Here is a 21,040-nt window from a genome sequence, read left to right on the forward strand (position 1 = left end):
CTGTGAGTACCAAAACCTGTCCCCCCTGATCCCCCACAGCGCCGCCTGCAGAGGGAATCCCGAGGCTTCCCCTGACCGCGACTCTCTGAAACCTAAGTCCCGACGCCTGGAAAAGACCCTGCACCCGCAGCCCCCAGGACCTGAAGGACCGGACTTTCACTGCAGAAGTGACCCCCAGGAGTCCCTCTCCCTTGCCCAAGTGGAGGTTTCCCCGAGGAAGCCCCCCCTTGCCTGCCTGCAGCGCTGAAGAGATCCCTTGATCTCTCATTAACTAACATTGCGAACCCGACGCTTGTTCTAACACTGCACCCGGCCGCCCCCGCGCCGCTGAGGGTGAAATTTCTGTGTGGGCTTGTGTCCCCCCCGGTGCCCTACAAAACCCCCCTGGTCTGCCCTCCGAAGACGTGGGTACTAACCTGCAAGCAGACCGGAACCGGGGCACCCCCTTCTCTCCATTATAGCCTATGCGTTTTGGGCACCACTTTGAACTCTGCACCTGACCGGCCCTGAGCTGCTGGTGTGGTGACTTTGGGGTTGCTCTGAACCCCCAACGGTGGGCTACCTTGGACCAAGAACTGAACCCTGTAAGTGTCTTACTTACCTGGTAAAACTAACAAAAACTTACCTCCCCCAGGAACTGTGAAAATTGCACTGTGTCCACTTTTAAAGTAGCTATTTGTGAATAACTTGAAAAGTATACATGCAATTGAAATGATTCAAAGTTCCTAATGTACTTACCTGCAATACCTTTCAAACAAGATATTACATGTTAAATTTGAACCTGTGGTTCTTAAAATAAACTAAGAAAATATATTTTTCTATAACAAAACCTATTGGCTGGATTTGTCTCTGAGTGTGTGTACCTCATTTATTGTCTATGTGTATGTACAACAAATGCTTAACACTACTCCTTGGATAAGCCTACTGCTCGACCACACTACCACAAAATAGAGCATTAGTATTATCTATTTTTACCACTATTTTACCTCTAAGGGGAACCCTTGGACTCTGTGCATGCTATTCCTTACTTTGAAATAGCACATACAGAGCCAACTTCCTACATTGGTGGATCAGCGGTGGGGTACAAGACTTTGCATTTGCTGGACTACTCAGCCAATACCTGATCACACGACAAATTCCAAAATTGCCATTAGAAATTGATTTTTGCAATTTGAAAAGTTTTCTAAATTCTTAAAAGACCTGCTAGGGCCTTGTGTTAGATCCTGTTTAGCATTTCTTTTAGAGTGTAAAAGTTTGTAAAAGTTTGAATTAGATTCTAGAACCAGTTTTAGATTCTTAAAAAGTATTCCAACTTTTAGAAGCAAAATGTCTAGCACAGATGTGACTGTGGTGGAACTCGACACCACACCTTACCTCCATCTACAGATGAGAGAGCTAAGGTCACTCTGTAAACTAAAGAAAATAGCAATGGGCCCCAAACCTACCAAAGTACAGCTCCAGGAGCTTTTGGCAGAGTTTGAAAAGGCCAACCCCTCTGAGGATGGCAACTCAGAGGAGGAAGATAGTGACTTGGAGGGAAATTCCCCCCCTCCAGTCCTACTTAGGGAGAGCAGGGCTTCTCAAGCCCTGACTCCACAAATAATAGTCAGAGATGCTGGTTCCCTCACAGGAGGGACCAACAACTCTGAAATCACTGAGGATAACCCCAGTGAAGAGGACATCCAGTTAGCCAGGATGGCCAAAAGATTGGCTTTGGAAAGACAGATCCTAGCCATAGAGAGGGAAAGACAAGAGATGGGCCTAGGACCCATCAATGGTGGCAGCAACATAAATAGGGTCAGAGATTCACCTGACATGTTGAAAATCCACAAAGGGATTGTAACTAAATATGAAGATGGTGATGACATCACCAAATGGTTCACAGCTTTTGAGAGGGCTTGTGTAACCAGAAAAGTGAACAAATCTCACTGGGGTGCTCTCCTTTGGGAAATGTTCACAGGAAAGTGTAGGGATAGACTCCTCACACTCTCTGGAAAAGATGCAGAATCTTATGACCTCATGAAGGGTACCCTGATTGAGGGCTTTGGATTCTCCACTGAGGAGTATAGGATTAGATTCAGGGGGGCTCAAAAATCCTCGAGCCAGACCTGGGTTGACTTTGTAGACTACTCAGTAAAAACACTAGATGGTTGGATTCAAGGCAGTGGTGTAAGTAATTATGATGGGCTGTACAATTTATTTGTGAAAGAACACCTGTTAAGTAATTGTTTCAATGATAAACTGCATCAGCATCTGGTAGACCTAGGACAAATTTCTCCCCAAGAATTGGGAAAGAAGGCGGACCATTGGGTCAAGACAAGGGTGTCCAAAACTTCCACAGGGGGTGACCAAAAGAAAGGGGTCACAAAACCTCCCCAGGGGAAGGGTGGTGAGACAGCCAAAAATAAAAATAGTAAAGAGTCTTCTACAGGCCCCCAAAAACCTGCACAGGAGGGTGGGCCCAGAGCCTCTTCACAAAACAATCCTGGGTACAAGGGTAAAAACTTTGATCCCAAAAAGGCCTGGTGTCGAAACTGTAGTCAGTCTGGACACCAAACTGGAGACAAGGCCTGTCCCAAGAAAAGTTCCACTCCAAACTCCAATCCAGGTAACACTGGAATGGCTAGTCTCCAAGTGGGATCAACAGTGTGCCCAGAGCAAATCAGGGTCCACACTGAAGCTACTCTAGTCTCTGAGGGTGGGGTGGATTTAGCCACACTAGCTGCCTGGCCTCCTAACATGCAAAAATACAGGCAGCAGCTCTTTATTAATGGAACAAGTGTAGAGGGCCTGAGGGATACAGGTGCCAGTGTCACCATGGTGACAGAGAAACTGGTTTCCCCTGGCCAATACCTGACTGGAAAAACTTATACAGTCACCAACGCTGACAATCAGACTAAAGCACATCCCATGGCAATGGTAACTTTAGAATGGGGAGGGGTCAATGGCCTGAAACAGGTGGTGGTCTCCTCAAACATCCCAGTAGACTGTCTGCTTGGAAATGACCTGGAGTCCTCAGCATGGGCTGAGGTAGAACTAAAAACCCATGCAGCCATGCTGGGTATCCCTGAACTGGTGTGTGTAAAAACAAGAGCACAGTGCAAGGCACAGGGTGAAAAAGTAGAGCTGGAGTCTGGAAAAATGGCCCAGCCTACCAAGAGAAAAGGAAAGTCAGTTGGGAAACCAACTGCAACACAGTCAGAAAAAGAGAACCTCTCTTCTCAGGAAGAAGTTCTGCCCTCTGAGGGAACTGAGCCTTTGGAGCTTGAACCTTATCAGGTTGAGCTCTTAGGCCCAGGGGGACCCTCAAGGGAAGAGCTGTGTAAGGGACAAGAAACCTGTCCCTCTCTTGAAGGCCTTAGGCAGCAAGCTGCTGAAGAGTCCAAGGGCAAGAAAAATGGAACACATAGGGTCTATTGGGAAGATGGACTCCTGTACACTGAGGCCAGAGACCCCAAACCTGGTGCCACTAGGAGAGTGGTAGTGCCTCAGTCGTTCAGAGAGTTTATTCTGACCTTAGCCCATGATATTCCCCTTGCTGGGCATTTGGGACAAACCAAGACGTGGGAGAGGTTAGTCAACCACTTCTACTGGCCCAATATGTCCCAGAAGGTTAAGGAGTTTTGCCTCTCCTGCCCCACCTGTCAAGCCAGTGGTAAGACAGGTGGGCACCCAAAGGCCCCCCTCATTCCACTTCCAGTGGTGGGGGTCCCCTTTGAAAGAGTGGGTGTGGACATAGTTGGTCCACTGGAACCTCCCACAGCCTCAGGAAATATGTACATCCTAGTAGTAGTGGATCATGCTACTAGGTATCCTGAAGCTATTCCCCTTAGGTCGACTACTGCCCCTGCAGTAGCCAAGGCCCTCATTGGTATCTTTACCAGAGTGGGTTTCCCTAAGGAGGTGGTGTCTGACAGAGGTACCAACTTCATGTCAGCCTACCTAAAACACATGTGGAATGAGTGTGGAGTGACTTACAAATTCACTACACCATACCATCCACAAATTAATGGCTTAGTTGAGAGATTAAACAAGACATTAAAAGGCATGATCATGGGGCTCCCAGAAAAACTCAAAAGGAGATGGGATGTCCTCTTGCCATGTCTGCTTTTTGCTTACAGAGAGGTGCCACAGAAGGGAGTAGGATTCTCACCCTTTGAACTTCTGTTTGGTCACCCTGTAAGGGGACCACTTGCTCTTGCTAAAGAAGGCTGGGAGAGACCTCTTCATGAGCCTAAACAAGACATAGTGGACTATGTACTTGGCCTTCGCTCTAGAATGGCAGAGTACATGGAAAAGGCAACCAAAAACCTTGAGGCCAGCCAACAGCTCCAGAAGTTTTGGTATGACCAAAAGGCTGCAATGGTTGAGTTCCAACCAGGGCAGAAAGTCTGGGTTCTGGAGCCTGTGGCTCCCAGGGCACTCCAGGACAAATGGAGTGGCCCTTACCCAGTGCTAGAAAGGAAGAGTCAGGTCACCTACCTGGTGGACCTGGGCACAAGCAGGAGCCCCAAGAGGGTGATCCATGTGAACCGCCTTAAGCTCTTCCATGACAGGGCTGATGTAAATCTGTTGATGGTAACAGATGAGGATCAGGAGGCAGAGAGTGAACCTCTCCCTGATCTTCTGTCATCAGACCCAAAAGATGGCTCAGTAGATGGAGTGATCTACTCAGACACCCTCTCTGGCCAACAGCAAGCTGATTGTAGGAGAGTCCTACAACAGTTTCCTGAACTCTTCTCCTTAACCCCTGGTCAGACACACCTGTGTACCCATGATGTGGACACAGGAGACAGCATGCCTGTCAAAAACAAAATTTTTAGACAGTCTGACCATGTTAAGGAAAGCATCAAGGTGGAAGTCCACAAGATGCTGGAATTGGGAGTAATTGAGCGCTCTGACAGCCCCTGGGCTAGCCCAGTGGTCTTAGTCCCCAAACCTCACACCAAGGATGGAAAGAAAGAGATGAGGTTTTGTGTGGACTACAGAGGGCTCAACTCTGTCACCAAGACAGATGCTCATCCAATTCCTAGAGCTGATGAGCTCATAGATAAATTAGGTGCTGCCAAATTCTTAAGTACCTTTGACTTGACAGCAGGGTACTGGCAAATAAAAATGGCACCTGGAGCAAAAGAGAAAACAGCATTCTCCACACCTGATGGGCATTATCAGTTTACTGTTATGCCCTTTGGTTTAAAGAATGCCCCTGCCACCTTCCAAAGGTTGGTGAATCAAGTCCTTGCTGGTCTGGAGTCCTTTAGCACAGCTTATCTTGATGATATTGCTGTCTTTAGCATCACCTGGTCCACCTGAAGAAGGTTTTGAAGGCTCTGCAATCTGCAGGCCTCTCTATCAAGGCATCCAAATGCCAGATAGGGCAGGGAACTGTGGTTTACTTGGGCCACCTTGTAGGTGGAGGCCAAGTTCAGCCACTCCAACCCAAGATCCAGACTATTCTGGACTGGGTAGCTCCAAAAACCCAGACTCAAGTCAGGGCATTCCTTGGCTTGACTGGGTATTACAGGAGGTTTGTGAAGGGATATGGATCCATTGTGACAGCCCTCACTGAACTCACCTCCAAGAAAATGCCCAAGAAAGTGAACTGGACTGTAGAATGCCAACAGGCCTTTGACACCCTGAAACAAGCAATGTGCTCAGCACCAGTTCTAAAAGCTCCAGATTATTCTAAGCAGTTCATTGTGCAGACAGATGCCTCTGAACATGGGATAGGGGCAGTTTTGTCCCAAACAAATGATGATGGCCTTGACCAGCCTGTTGCTTTCATTAGCAGGAGGTTACTCCCCAGGGAGCAGCGTTGGAGTGCCATTGAGAGGGAGGCCTTTGCTGTGGTTTGGTCCCTGAAGAAGCTGAGACCATACCTCTTTGGGACTCACTTCCTAGTTCAAACTGACCACAGACCTCTCAAATGGCTGATGCAAATGAAAGGTGAAAATCCTAAACTGTTGAGGTGGTCCATCTCCCTACAGGGAATGGACTTTATAGTGGAACACAGACCTGGGACTGCCCATGCCAATGCAGATGGCCTTTCCAGGTTCTTCCACTTAGAAAATGAAGACTCTCTTGGGAAAGGTTAGTCTCATCCTCTTTCATTTGGGGGGGGGGGGGGTTGTGTAAGGAAATGCCTCCTTGGCATGGTTGCCCCCTGACTTTTTGCCTTTGCTGATGCTATGTTTACAATTGAAAGTGTGCTGAGGCCTGCTAACCAGGCCCCAGCACCAGTGTTCTTTCCCTAACCTGTACTTTTGTATCCACAATTGGCAGACCCTGGCATCCAGATAAGTCCCTTGTAACTGGTACTTCTAGTACCAAGGGCCCTGATGCCAGGGAAGGTCTCTAAGGGCTGCAGCATGTCTTATGCCACCCTGGAGACCTCTCACTCAGCACAGACACACTGCTTGCCAGCTTGTGTGTGCTAGTGAGGACAAAACGAGTAAGTCGACATGGCACTCCCCTCAGGGTGCCATGCCAGCCTCTCACTGCCTATGCAGTATAGGTAAGACACCCCTCTAGCAGGCCTTACAGCCCTAAGGCAGGGTGCACTATACCATAGGTGAGGGTACCAGTGCATGAGCACTGTACCCCTACAGTGTCTAAGCAAAACCTTAGACATTGTAAGTGCAGGGTAGCCATAAGAGTATATGGTCTGGGAGTCTGTTTTACACGAACTCCACAGCACCATAATGGCTACACTGAAAACTGGGAAGTTTGGTATCAAACTTCTCAGCACAATAAATGCACACTGATGCCAGTGTACATTTTATTGCAAAATACACCCCAGAGGGCACCTTAGAGGTGCCCCCTGAAACTTAACCGACTATCTGTGTAGGCTGACTAGTTCCAGCAGCCTGCCACACTAGAGACATGTTGCTGGCCCCATGGGGAGAGTGCCTTTGTCACTCTGAGGCCAGTAACAAAGCCTGCACTGGGTGGAGATGCTAACACCTCCCCCAGGCAGGAGCTGTAACACCTGGCGGTGAGCCTCAAAGGCTCACCCCTTTGTCACAGCACCGCAGGACACTCCAGCTAGTGGAGTTGCCCGCCTCCTCCGGCCCCGGCCACCACTTTTGGCGGCAAGGCCGGAGAAAAGAATGAGAACAACAAGGAGGAGTCACTGGCCAGTCAGGACAGCCCCTAAGGTGTCCTGAGCTGAGGTGACTAACTTTTAGAAATCCTCCATCTTGCAGATGGAGGATTCCCCCAATAGGGTTAGGATTGTGATCCCCTCCCCTTGGGAGGAGGCACAAAGAGGGTGTACCCACCCTCAGGGCTAGTAGCCATTGGCTACTAACCCCCCAGACCTAAACACGCCCTTAAATTTAGTATTTAAGGGCTACCCTGAACCCTAGAAAACTAGATTCCTGCAACAACAAGAAGAAGGACTGCCTAGCTGAAAACCCCTGCAGAGGAAGACCAGAAGACAACAACTGCCTTGGCTCCAGAAACTCACCGGCCTGTCTCCTGCCCTCCAAAGAACTCTGCTCCAGCGACGCCTTCCAAAGGGACCAGCGACCTCTGAATCCTCTGAGGACTGCCCTGCTTCGACGACGACAAGAAACTCCCGAGGACAGCGGACCTGCTCCAAAAAGACTGCAACTTTATCCAAAGGAGCAGCTTTAAAGACCCCTGCAATCTCCCCGCAAGAAGCGTGAGACTTGCAACACTGCACCCGGCGACCCCGACTTGGCTGGTGGAGAACCAACACCTCAGGGAGGACCCCCGGACTACTCTACGACTGTGAGTACCAAAACCTGTCCCCCCTGATCCCCCACAGCGCCGCCTGCAGAGGGAATCCCGAGGCTTCCCCTGACCGCGACTCTCTGAAACCTAAGTCCCGACGCCTGGAAAAGACCCTGCACCCGCAGCCCCCAGGACCTGAAGGACCGGACTTTCACTGCAGAAGTGACCCCCAGGAGTCCCTCTCCCTTGCCCAAGTGGAGGTTTCCCCGAGGAAGCCCCCCCCTTGCCTGCCTGCAGCGCTGAAGAGATCCCTTGATCTCTCATTAACTAACATTGCGAACCCGACGCTTGTTCTAACACTGCACCCGGCCGCCCCCGCGCCGCTGAGGGTGAAATTTCTGTGTGGGCTTGTGTCCCCCCCGGTGCCCTACAAAACCCCCCTGGTCTGCCCTCCGAAGACGTGGGTACTAACCTGCAAGCAGACCGGAACCGGGGCACCCCCTTCTCTCCATTATAGCCTATGCGTTTTGGGCACCACTTTGAACTCTGCACCTGACCGGCCCTGAGCTGCTGGTGTGGTGACTTTGGGGTTGCTCTGAACCCCCAACGGTGGGCTACCTTGGACCAAGAACTGAACCCTGTAAGTGTCTTACTTACCTGGTAAAACTAACAAAAACTTACCTCCCCCAGGAACTGTGAAAATTGCACTGTGTCCACTTTTAAAGTAGCTATTTGTGAATAACTTGAAAAGTATACATGCAATTGAAATGATTCAAAGTTCCTAATGTACTTACCTGCAATACCTTTCAAACAAGATATTACATGTTAAATTTGAACCTGTGGTTCTTAAAATAAACTAAGAAAAGATATTTTTCTATAACAAAACCTATTGGCTGGATTTGTCTCTGAGTGTGTGTACCTCATTTATTGTCTATGTGTATGTACAACAAATGCTTAACACTACTCCTTGGATAAGCCTACTGCTCGACCACACTACCACAAAATAGAGCATTAGTATTATCTATTTTTACCACTATTTTACCTCTAAGGGGAACCCTTGGACTCTGTGCATGCTATTCCTTACTTTGAAATAGCACATACAGAGCCAACTTCCTACATGCGTCTAAAGATTTTTTTTTTTTTTTTACCAAACCTATTTATTAGCTTCAAATTCTATAAGTTTCGATCTTTTTTATATTCATTTCTAGTAATGTGGATGCTGTTGTACGTCTCTTAGAAATGTTTATAACTCCTTCCTTAGTTTTGAATGTTTAGTTTTAGGATTCATTTTTATAAGTCACACGTTTTAATATTTCTATCTTTCCACTGGAGGTCTGCTGCAACGCTTGATGGCATTTAGTATTTGCTGATGTTTTTCATTCATTTCGCTTTCTTTCGAGCCTGTTTTTCCTTTCACTAGTTCTTATCGTATTTTGCTTGATGAACTTCAATCTAAGTATCTAACCTATTTGTTGCTATTGAAGTTCTTAGTTTCCTATGGTACTTTTCTACTGTTGTGTTGTTGTTTGATAAGCAGTGCACTTACAAACACATTCTGAGGTTTGATCTGCTGCTTTTAAAGATGAGCCGAAGCGACCCCGAATGAACCCTGATCACCTCTGTGGACTGGACTGCTGGCCATCGCCAGTTTCAGGACAGTTTCACCCTGTGCTCCTTTACCATGTTACCATTTCCACAATTCTGACAGATCCATTTTGAATCAGTCCTAATGTCAGTCCTAATAATCAGTCCTAGGTAAGCAGTGCTCCGGGGGGGGGGGGGGATACCCCAAGAATGATTATGATGGTTATTTTGCCTAAACACTATAAGAGGGCAATCCAGAGACGCCTGGTCATTCTATCTCGCCTTGCATCTTCCCAATGAAGACTTCAAAACTTTTCTACATTTGAGATTCAAAACTCTCTGCAAGCAGGTTTTTGCAAGCTTCTCTGCCTTTCTAGGAGGGTGTTCTAAAAATGGTTCGCAAGAAAATGCTCCTGTACTTTTTTTGCATAAAACTCAGTTACTAAAGAGCAGCTGTGATATGTTGTGAAGTACAATTGCTACAAATTTCACCAGCTAAATCAAAAATCCACCCATTTCCTAATTTCGAAGTAGCATACGTAGATGCCTTCAATAGTGAAGGTTTTTAGTTTTGCTGTTATCACATCATTGTGTACATATTTGATCACTTAAGGCGACTTACTCAAAGGAACACCTCACTGTAGACTGCTGTGTGGCTACTACAAATGAGAAATTGACCCTGAAGGATTCTAAAATAAATATGAGTCACTCTACTGTACTAATTTTATTGACTTCTGAAGGATAAAAGTCTGAGTGAATATTATATGCCTCCAACTTGTGACCTTCAAGCTACACAAAGGTGTCCTTAGTATATGTATCACTCCACTGAAACGTCCGCTAGGGACCATGAGACTGTGACATTTGTCCTCCCAGAAAGACACATCAGAACAGTTTTTCAAGTCCTATCTTGGTGGCGGCAATGCCCTGCTCCACAGCCTCCACACTGGCCCACGTTAAAAGCATCCTAAACACATAGCCTAACTCATCAAGGACCTAAAGAAATATTATCACATCACCACCCAAACACTGATTCAACTCCACTGGAAGACCTTGATTGCCCGCATCACCTTCAAAGCCAGCTAGATCATCTGCAAAGCCATAAAGGCCAGTACCGCCGCCTGTCTGACTGACAAGCTCTCCATCTCTGGTGTCAATGAGCACACCTGCAGCCAGATCACCATCAGACTGGAGACAAAGATGTGCAAAAACGGAAAAGGAAGGTAAAATGTGGTAAATTCCACTCTAAGCTGCGCTAAAACCTCATGAACATGGTTGAAAGAACTTGACTGGATGTGCTGACGTATTTACTTTGGAAGCCACTGATTTCCTGTGGTAGGAATATCTCACAATAAATCTCACTGTGGCTAAAAATATTCTCAAAGTGTCTCTCCATGTTCCCTTTAGATGCCTCCTTCCTTATTACATAAAGGCTTTTTTCCTTCTATGCACCCAGGTTCTAGAATGACACCCCTATCCATCAGAACTGGCCCAACCCGAATCAAAGTGCTTTATGGTGAGAAGCACGCTTCTCTGGAACCCAAGATTAGTGGTTAATCCAGAGGTAAGTGCTTTATGGTGAGAAGCACGCTACTCTGGAACCCAAGATTAATGGTTAATCCAGAGGTAAGTGTTTTAATGGTGAGAAGCACGCTACTCTGGGACCCAAGATTAGTGGTTAATCCAGGGGTAAGTGCTTTATGGTGAGAAGCACACTACTCTGGAACCCAATTAGTGGTTAATCCAGAGGTAAGTGCTTTATGGTGAGAAGCACGCTACTCTGGAACCCAAGATTAATGGTTAATCCAGAGGTAAGTGTTTTTATGGTGAGAAGCACGTTACTCTGGAACCCAATTAGTGGTTAATCCAGAGGTAAATGCTTTATGGTGAGAAGCACGCTACTCTGGAACCCAAGATTAATGGTTAATCCAGAGGTAAGTGTTTTATGGTGAGAAGCACGCTACTCTGGAACCCAATTAGTGGTTAATCCAGAGGTAAGTGCTTTATGGTGAGAAGCACACCTACTCTGGAACCCAAGATTAGTGGTTAATCCAGAGGTAAGTGCTTTATGGTGAGAAGCACACTACTCTGGAACCCAAGATTAGTGGTTAATCCAGAGGTTAAATGTTGGTTATTGGGGTTAGTCGTGTAGTCTGAAGAATAACACACTGCATGGATTTACTCCAATTACTATGACAGATTATAATAATACAAGTTAGGTGTGATCGTTAGTGGGTCCGATGTGGTTTCAGGTGAATGGTTGGTGAGAAGGGCAGGCTGGCCGAGAGCAGGTAATGTTAGGTTTTAGGGACAGGGTTTTAAATCCACAGAAGTTGTGATCTATGAAATGAGGTGTCAGCCCTTTGCACAATTGCAATCTGAAAGAATAAGGCAGACGGGCATGAGGCAGAGAACGCTCTGCTCAGAAATAGAAGGCATGCGGAGGTTGGAAGGTAAGAAGAGGGTCACTCTGAAGAAACAAAGGAGAAGAACAAAGTGGAATTAAGTCAAGTTAAGTTTTTTTAGCAGGGTATTCGGAGTCTAGTAGAAGGCATCTTTCTAAGATAGCATGCAATCTATGGATGAAAGCGGCAGAATGCTATGTGCGGATGTTAACTGTAAAAAGAAAACATTATACATAGTAAGAACCATATCTGTGGCAGGCATCTTAAAACATGCAAGTTCGAGTGTACACATCACTTAAACATTGAGTATAATCTGTTGTGGGCCAACCCTTGGACCGTCCTTTAAACATAGTCTGGAGTATCCCAAAATTGGTACAGGGTCTGCACGCTGCACAATGCCAAGGAAGAGTTTGTAAACCTTCCATGAAATGGGGCACATCTTCACAACCATCACCTCCTGGGTATAAGGCCCTACTTCAGATACTGGATACTCAAAGGTGCTGCTAGTTACACCTTCTGAGCAGCATCTTTCCTTTTCTTATCTTCTTTCCGTGAATCGTTCGTCCTCATCTTGCCCCTTCTCTCTGGGGGTTGGTTGCACAGAATGTATTGATTTTATGCCTGCCATTTACCGTTTTCTCTCCCTCATTGTTGCACACGTTTTTCTCCTACAAGTAGATGCTGGTCATCTACCCTTTGACCCCTTTTCATATGTTCTTCAACAATTTGATACATGTTTTAACGTGGAATGTTTGTGGGTCTACACAGATCTATGAGACTTTGTATTGGTACACACAAAAAAATAGTTTAAAAAAGTTAGTATAACCTGCACATTTGTATATGTGCTGGCTAAACCACCATCCCAATTTCTCATATGCACCTCATAAATTATAAGAATAGGCCCTTCAGAGTAGTGATCTCTGCATAAATGTGATGATGAAAATCTGAGTCAGGGAGGTATGGAAATTGTAAATAAGAGAGGCAATATAAATAGTGCATGGTGGAACAACCAATATAAATTCATAGGTTTTATAGGAGAACTGTTTTCAGGCATCTTCAGTTAAGTGAGTGGGTTCGTGACTTGGGTTATGTTACATTACATCATCTTGATGTAAGGGTACTAATCCCAACAACTGACGTCATGGTGTGACGACCCTAAACCTGATAGGCTGGATTCAACAGCGGCCCTTCCATCCCAGACCTGCCTTCCTCAGCAGCCAGGCTTTGTGTTCACAAACCGGACTGGTGGGGAGAGAGGCCTGGGCCAGCAGCCAATAATGGCCCCGTTGGTGCATCCACAACACATTATACCGTGGGAGGAGGGCTTACATCATTGGCCTCCCAGACCTTGTCTCCGGTGACGAGGACTACGGGAGAATGTATTTAATGTCGTCAACTTTTAAATCTCGTGCACCAATATACTATGTCCTGCACGTTGGTGTAAGCGGCCGTGCCGTCCACCAATGGCATGAATTTACGTTGTGCTTCCTGTGGCCGGTGCAAGGTCCAGACATGCGCAGGGGGAGGGATGACCAAGAGAGGCAAATAACTTTCAGGAATGCACTTGCGCTTTTCAGACCTCTTGCAATGTCCTTTGTTAGAGCGATTAGAAGGGGCAGCTGTGAATGACTTTCCCAGGGACTGTGCTTTGCAGGGCTCCGCTCTCATGCACATACAATCTAATGAGCGGAAGACAAATCATTAATGAATAGCATCAGTGCTTAATTTGTGCTTGTTATTTTTGGTGCTGAGCACCGGCACTTATTTTTGAGGGCCGGGGCTTATTCTTCTTCCTCAAGCATTTGCTGCGAGCAAAAGACACATATGGGACAGACGGACCAAGAGAAAAACGAAAAAGCGTCACAAAGTGAGAAAGCAGAAAGCTGCAACAGTGAGTTGAAGGGACAGGGAGTGGTTGTAAATGAATTAAAGAGGCCCGAGTTGGCTTCATGATTGCGCTGCCGCAGTATCCGGTGTTCCCATATTTAAATGCAGCAGCCACATGTTTAAGAGGAGGGCTTTGGGCACCGGCACGTTTTTACTTACAAATTAAGCACTGAATAGCAAGGTCAGGTCGTGACTGGGCAGAGCGGAGACAGAGAGGCATGAGTGTCAGTGTGTGTTACATCGGTACAATCGCTTTGTGCCCTTGCCTGCTAGTGTGAAATCTGTGAATCCCCATGCACTGTTACACACAGCCCTCAAGGAGTAGTATTCGAACACAGCATAATGGCTTTTAAATCACCTACTGAGCATGAGCGGAAAGTCAGAGCTGGAGGAAAGAGGCCTAGAAAATTGTGGCAGGGGACGACTGACGGCAAAGTGTATCAATAGTCTATGAACGGATAAGTATGTGTGGGGAAAAAAGCTAGTTCACAGATTAAATGAGGACACTCACAGAGCAGTGCTTAGTTTGTAAATAAAAAGATTCCCAAACCCCTAACAAACATGCAGCTGAAATGTTTGAACACGGAATACTGAGGCAGCGCAATCTTGAAGCCATCTCGGGCCTCTTTAATCCATTTAGTGCTACTCCCTGCCCCTTCAGCTCACTGTTGCAGCTTTCTGCTTTCTCACTTAGTGACGCTTTTACGTTTTTCTCCTCCTCTGTCTTTCCCATATGTGTCTTTTGCTCGCAGTAAATGCTTGGGGCAGAAGAATAAGCGCCGGGCCCTCAAAAAGAAGTGCCAGTGCTCTGCACCGGAAACAACGAGCACAAATTAAGCACTGGCACAGAGGAGAGGGCAGTGCTTAATTTGGGTCAGTGTTTTCCGGTGTTCAGCACCAGGTCTTAATTGTCAACACTGGTACTTGTGACAGTCTACCACATGGTGGCAATGTTTGTCTAATCTAGAGATCAGCACAACCACTGTTGTTTATTTATTCAATATAAATTAAACTGGCCGCCCAAGCCATTCTTGAAGCTTTGAGGGGCTAGAGTAGTGAAACTTGTCAAACATGTAGGTGTATGCTGGTACGGTCACTGGCAGCGCTGGTAGGGGCAATGGGTGGTGCAAGCTGCAGTGACCTCCTGACGAGGACCCTGGCACTTATTTATTTACAAAACAACCAAGGTACATTGTTCCATGAAAAGAGAAAGAAACTAGGGTGACCTGAGATATCAGGAGCAAGGACCCTCAAGCATCACAATGGATGACTGGCATCATCATTGGCTAATGCTCCTCGCCAGGCCGGCAGTGCAACGCCCGACGGGCTCCCCACACGGAGGAGCACTGAACCGTATTGTTCTGATAGTTACTGGTGAGTACTAACTATCTAAACGGGCATGCCTACATTCAAGCACCAGTACACAAAGGAGAGAAAAAAAAGAAATAAGGGTAAAATTGGTTAATCATCACTGCATATATCATCATTTTAATCAATAGTCAGGGATGAAACCAAGATTAAAAACAAGAGAAAGTAATATATTGAGTGTCAATGCTCAATTATTTTCAATGAGCAATAAACTCGGAGGAATAACACCCTAGGAATCCTCCTTAACCAGGGTCAACATGTTTCGTGTCGTGTGGTCCCCACGGATCCAATGACGCTTCATCAGGACCAAAATGTTAATAAGCTCTTCTCCAATTAAACAAAAATTAATAATATCACAATCCAGAACTACATAAGCCGGTCACTTACATTGAGGAATACTAGGCTAAGTCACAGTCAGGTCGCCCTAGAAAACAAAATTAGAAACAAAGCACCGAATTGTGCCCAAAAGTGGTCATAAGTATAATCATGCAAACATTGTGCAATAAATCACAAAAGGAAAGGAAATACGATGACAGTAAAGTAGGCTTACCACCCCCAAGTCGGGAACAGGCTCCTTGGTAAGCACGTCCCAAAGACTCGGCTATCAGCTAAACATAGTAAGCATGAATCATCAATAGATTTCAATACAAATTGTCTGTTATAAGAGTATTAATCAATGTCCTCATTTGGTAGTCAACATAGTGGTAAAGATATGTAACAAAGATCTCTTCAAACAATGTATAGAAAAAGAGAAATATAGGGATCATTGTCCAATATCAAGGTCATTAAAATGGTCAAAAGGTCAATAATAGGGAGAAAGGTACGGAATGACACTAAAGTGGTAATTTAACACAATGCATAATGCTAGCAATAGCGTTGGAATTGCTAGTATGGCGATGTATAGAACGGGGAGTATGAAAACCATCGTCCAGTAGCTAGGTCATTACAATGGTAAAACGGTCAACAGTGGGATAAACACGTAATAGCACTAAAATGGTATTGAGTACAGTGCCTAGTGTTGGCAATGGCACTGAAATTCCTGGTAAGTCGAAGTGCAGATGGCTTATAAAATGCACGAGACGCTCAATCGGATTGCCGAGAGCGTAAATCAGCCCATAAACGTGATATAGGTACTGCCCAGTAATTTGTTAAAGATACGAGAGAGAGATATCTCAGTATACTCACTGCGAGAGGCGCCGGTCCGAACTGTGGACCTACCCTCCGGGACGTGAAACCGCATGTAAACGCGGTAAAACGTTCTCGGAGCATTTAAGGACGGCAAGGACCCGGAAGTGAGTAATCAATCCAGGTCCAGGCACGTCTCGGGATTAAAAGAAAGAGAGAAGGTATTCCAAAAGTGGTGGAGGTGTAATAAAAATAAAGGAAGGCCAAAAGCTATCGGCCATCTTTAATGAGGAACCTAAAAATAGACCAAACAGTGAAAATCAATGGACAGCCCAGTCGTGACATTATAACCATATAAACAATAGGTAAAAGAGTATCTTTACTGCTCAAAATCATAGGCAGAGCACCATTAAAAAGAGATGTTAAATCAGTACACATAATTACTAAGAAATAGTATGTGAAAATCTGTCACTCCAAAAAGCCATCAAGGGGGGACTGGTGTGCTAATATGTGATATTCGAATATTACAAAGATATCACAGAACCTATGTAGTCCAGTCAGTGTATTGAAATCTATTGATGATTCATGCTTACTATGTTTAGCTGATAGCCGAGTCTTTGGGACGTGCTTACCAAGGAGCCTGTTCCCGACTTGGGGGTGGTAAGCCTACTTTACTGTCATCGTATTTCCTTTCCTTTTGTGATTTATTGCACAATGTTTGCATGATTATACTTATGACCACTTTTGGGCACAATTCGGTGCTTTGTTTCTAATTTTGTTTTCTAGGGCGACCTGACTGTGACTTAGCCTAGTATTCCTCAATGTAAGTGACCGGCTTATGTAGTTCTGGATTGTGATATTATTAATTTTTGTTTAATTGGAGAAGAGCTTATTAACATTTTGGTCCTGATGAAGCGTCATTGGATCCGTGGGGACTACACAACGCGAAACATGTTGACCCTGGTTAAGGAGGATTCCTAGGGTGTTATTCCTCCGAGTTTATTGCTCATTGAAAATAATTGAGCATTGACACTCAATATATTACTTTCTCTTGTTTTTAATCTTGGTTTCATCCCTGACTATTGATTAAAATGATGATCTATGCAGTGATGATTAACCAATTTTACCCTTATTTCTTTTTTTTCTCTCCTTTGTGTACTGGTGCTTGAATGTAGGCATGCCCGTTTAGATAGTTAGTACTCACCAGTAACTATCAGAACAATACGGTTCAGTGCTCCTCCGTGTGGGGAGCCCGTCAGGCGTTGCACTGCCGGCCTGGCGAGGAGCATTACCCAATGATGATGCCAGTCATCCATTGTGATGCTTGAGGGTCCTTGCTCCTGATATCTCAGGTCACCCTAGTTTCTTTCTCTTTTCATGGAACAGTGTACCTTGGTTGTTTTGTACTATTGTAGGGAGAGTGTACATTGGACCAATCAATCTCCCGGTCCCTTCCCCCTTCTTTCATTATACTTATTTATTTACAAATTAAGCACTAAGAGATGGGTGCTGATGTGAGAGCCATAGCTGCCAAATCATTCCATGAGGCCTGCCTTTTTAGCCGCACGGTCTTCCCAGGCTGGGATCTGTGAGGCCTTATAATGGGTAAATCAAAACTACAAGTCCCAGAATACAAAGCGCTCTTGGTTAAGACTTGAGAATCGGCCGGAATTTGTGACATTCTGTAGCTTGGAAGCAATGGAGAAACATCTGCATGGAAGATGTGCATGGGCGGGTAAAAGAAAGACGAGATAGGGAGGGGAAGGTGCATTAATAAAAGGCTGGGCCAGTGAGAGCATCGGTGCTCAGACGAGCGCTGCAGTGGAGAGAAAAGCTAGGCCACTAAATAACAGAGTAAAACAATACATCCTGCCTAACAAGCTTTGCAAACTGCTTGGCACGAAAACACACAAATATTAAACCTAGTTCATTTCATGTTTTACCACTGGAGGGCGCGTGCCTACCACACAAATTCATATCTTCATCCATTACATTGGCTAAGACAAAGTAAAAACGCTAAACGCCCCATTTGAGGAGACACTTTACCTTAACGACGCCTCCGCTCTGGTGAGGGGTGCACATTTTTGACACAAACGCTTCTCCGAGGGCATAGTTTTTAAAATCCACACCACTGAGAAAAAAAAAAAAAAAAAGAACTGTTGAAGGACCCTGCATACCACGCTAAAAAAGCAGAAAGGCAGGTTGGGAAAGCCTGAGGTGAAAATTGTTGCATCTGCGGATCACGACGATTCAACAATGAGATTAATGAGCAACGTGGTCAGGGCCGGCTTTAGGGCGGTGTGCCCGGTGCGGCTGCACGGGGCGCTGACCTGGAAGGGGCACGGACCTCAGGGGGCGCTGTGTTTAACAATAACTTACAAGTTAATAGCACATTCTACAGAGTTCCTTGTGGATCCAGCTTTCAGGCAGTAATTAAAATGCTAAGATAAAACTTGTGATTAATATTCCTGCTAGAGAGAGACCATAGAGTTTTTTTCTAGTGGCTAAAGTAGTGCAGAGGGTTAATGTGCCTACTGCAAATAAATATGTATTTTATGTGGATAGATGAGTGGATTAGTAAAGGCAGCCTTTACCAGTGATTTAAATTTTTTTTTTAAATCTATGTGAGAGGGGCTATGGGGAGATGAGGGGCACTTTTGCTAGGTGGTAGTGAGACAATCCAAGGAGGAGGTCATGGGGTGAGGAAGGCACCAAAAAAAGATTGCCGCATCGGGTGCCACCAGCGCAAAAGCCAGCCCTGAGCATGGTCGATAGATACGTGTACATTTTACAGTAGATAAAGCCAGCAGGGGCACAAACGAGCATGCCCTCCTTAATGTGGAAGGTAAAGAACATGGTTTAATATTTATTCAGCATTGGACCCTGGTTTCTTTTTTAAAGTATTTACAATTTTGTGTTTACATACAATTGTGCTCCATGCTTGGACAACCCTTTCAGTGGAAACACATTTGTATAGTTAATTCTGAAATATAATTGACTAGAGAAGGCTCAGATGTTCCACACTGGGTCAAATCCTTCAAAGTGAGACACTATCTTACAGCATGGTAACGTTTCAATATTAAAAACAGAAGAAATATTAGGGAGTCATGTAGGGTTTAGAAAAGAGAGAACTCCACTATAAACCAGCAGGCCTATCACCCTGCCAAGCCTACAGCTTTACCACCCTATTCAGCGGTTGGGGAATGTAGGTTACGCCTCAGATGACAGCCTATCAGCACTGCTTAATTTGAGCCGGTGCCACCAGCCCTTAGTTTTCCCTCATCAGACATTTACCAAGTGAAAGAGAAGGAAAAACACACAAAGGGGCATGAAGGAGGAAAAGAAAGACAGAAAAATATCACCAAGGGAGAAAGCACAGCCCTGCAGTAGTGAAGTAAAGTGGCAGGGAGTGTCTGGGAGTGGAGTGCAGAGGCCTGAGGTGGATTCAGGACCACGCAGCCCTGATATATTCGGGATGCTGACATTTAATAACAGTGGCCACGGGAGTCTGAGCAGCACCGGTATTTATTTTACAAACTAAGATCTGGCTGCCAGAAAACCTGTGACCAGCAAAACATCCACCGGGCTCTGTGATTGTTGAAAGTGCACCCTATGCACATTTGTTGCACATTTGTTCTGCTTTTTGAGCCTTCACATGTTGTGTACATGACGTGAGGCCTGATTATTGAGTACATGTATTATCTCGGATAACTTTTGCTGCTCTCACCTTGAAACGGATACTGGATGATTTGGCCTCTAAACTATCTCGATAAGGATTGACTATATATTGTGATCATAATTTATGACACCACGGACATAACAGAGAAATGGTGTCCTTGTGTGTCTCGTGTAAGGTGGATCACTCATTTAGTTAAATAAACACCTGTTGAACCATAATCTGACTTATATTAATTTTCCCCATAACATCATAGATATTACGCCAATCCTATGGTACGCAGCTTCCCATGGAGCCAGGTCCTTAATGTGGGAGGGTAAGCAAGCATATCTTAGTATCCCACATCGCCACTGAGCATGATAGCACTTTGGACACTGATTGTCATATCACCTTTTTTTTTTTTTTACACATATTGTATTGATTTTTTCAATTGCATTTTATTCTGTGTGTTCTTCTCCTTCTCCACAAGTCTCCCTCCATACACGACTAGATTATCGTGTATGGTTGTTTTCGGTAGGTGTCTGGAGTGTTTTGACTTACCATTTTAGACATATTGTGCTTTTTTGTAATATTGAGGAGAAGTGTTTTGTTTGTTAGTTGGTCCTGATGAAGAGTCACTGGATCCGTATGGACCCCTTACACGCGAAACATGTTGACCTAGTATAGGGGGTGAAGGTCACCCGTATTCGATAAGCGTTGAGAGAGTGATTGAGCATTATCTCCTTTTCACTCCCATACGAGTTTTTAATCTTGACCAAGACCCTTTCCTCTACAATAAATTGTTGTTCGTGTATGGGGTTTTGAGCCTATTTTATTCCTTTTCCCGCTCTCCCATTGTCTGCTTGTACTTAGGTGGAATTTCTGCCCCATAGCTTACATCACGGCACATAATCTTGATAAAAGATCTCCGGCAAAGTGCCCCCTCTATGGGGTGCCCGTCTGAGATTGCAGCGCCGGTCTGACGAGGAGCAAGCCCTATGATGAAGTATGACATCTGATTGGATGTGTGAGGGCATTTGCTTCTAGTTTAGGAGTAACTTGTGGACTTATGTTTTCTTTGTTCTGGAACAGTGTACTCTTGTATATAAATATAAATATGCCCATTTTTTCTAAACAGGTCCACCATGTACAGCCCTGACAAGTTTCCAGAGTTCATGAGTGATGTGCCGCTCCAGTCCAGTTTTTTTTCCCTTTGAATTCTGGGACTTGTAGTTTTGTTTATTCCATTATAAAAAATAACCACAAGGCCCATTATTAAAAATTAAAAAAACTTAGACTGGAGGATCTCATCACACATGGA

At 45.3% G+C, this 21,040-nt stretch overlaps 1 protein-coding gene across 5 annotated transcripts in view; it reads right to left on the bottom strand.

Moving 5' to 3' along the window:
* Positions 1-21,040, bottom strand: part of ADAM33 (ADAM metallopeptidase domain 33) — a 109,053-nt gene that overhangs the window by 14,796 nt on the left and 73,217 nt on the right. For all 5 annotated transcript variants that reach the window (XM_069205138.1, XM_069205157.1, XM_069205132.1 and 2 more), the window contains one exon: positions 18,111-18,195. In XM_069205138.1, coding sequence (XP_069061239.1) covers positions 18,111-18,195 — 85 coding nt within the window. The remainder of the gene's footprint in view (positions 1-18,110; positions 18,196-21,040) is intronic.

This window comes from Pleurodeles waltl, chromosome 1_2 (genome assembly GCF_031143425.1).
Source record: "Pleurodeles waltl isolate 20211129_DDA chromosome 1_2, aPleWal1.hap1.20221129, whole genome shotgun sequence".
Taxonomy (NCBI): Eukaryota; Metazoa; Chordata; class Amphibia; order Caudata; family Salamandridae; genus Pleurodeles; species Pleurodeles waltl.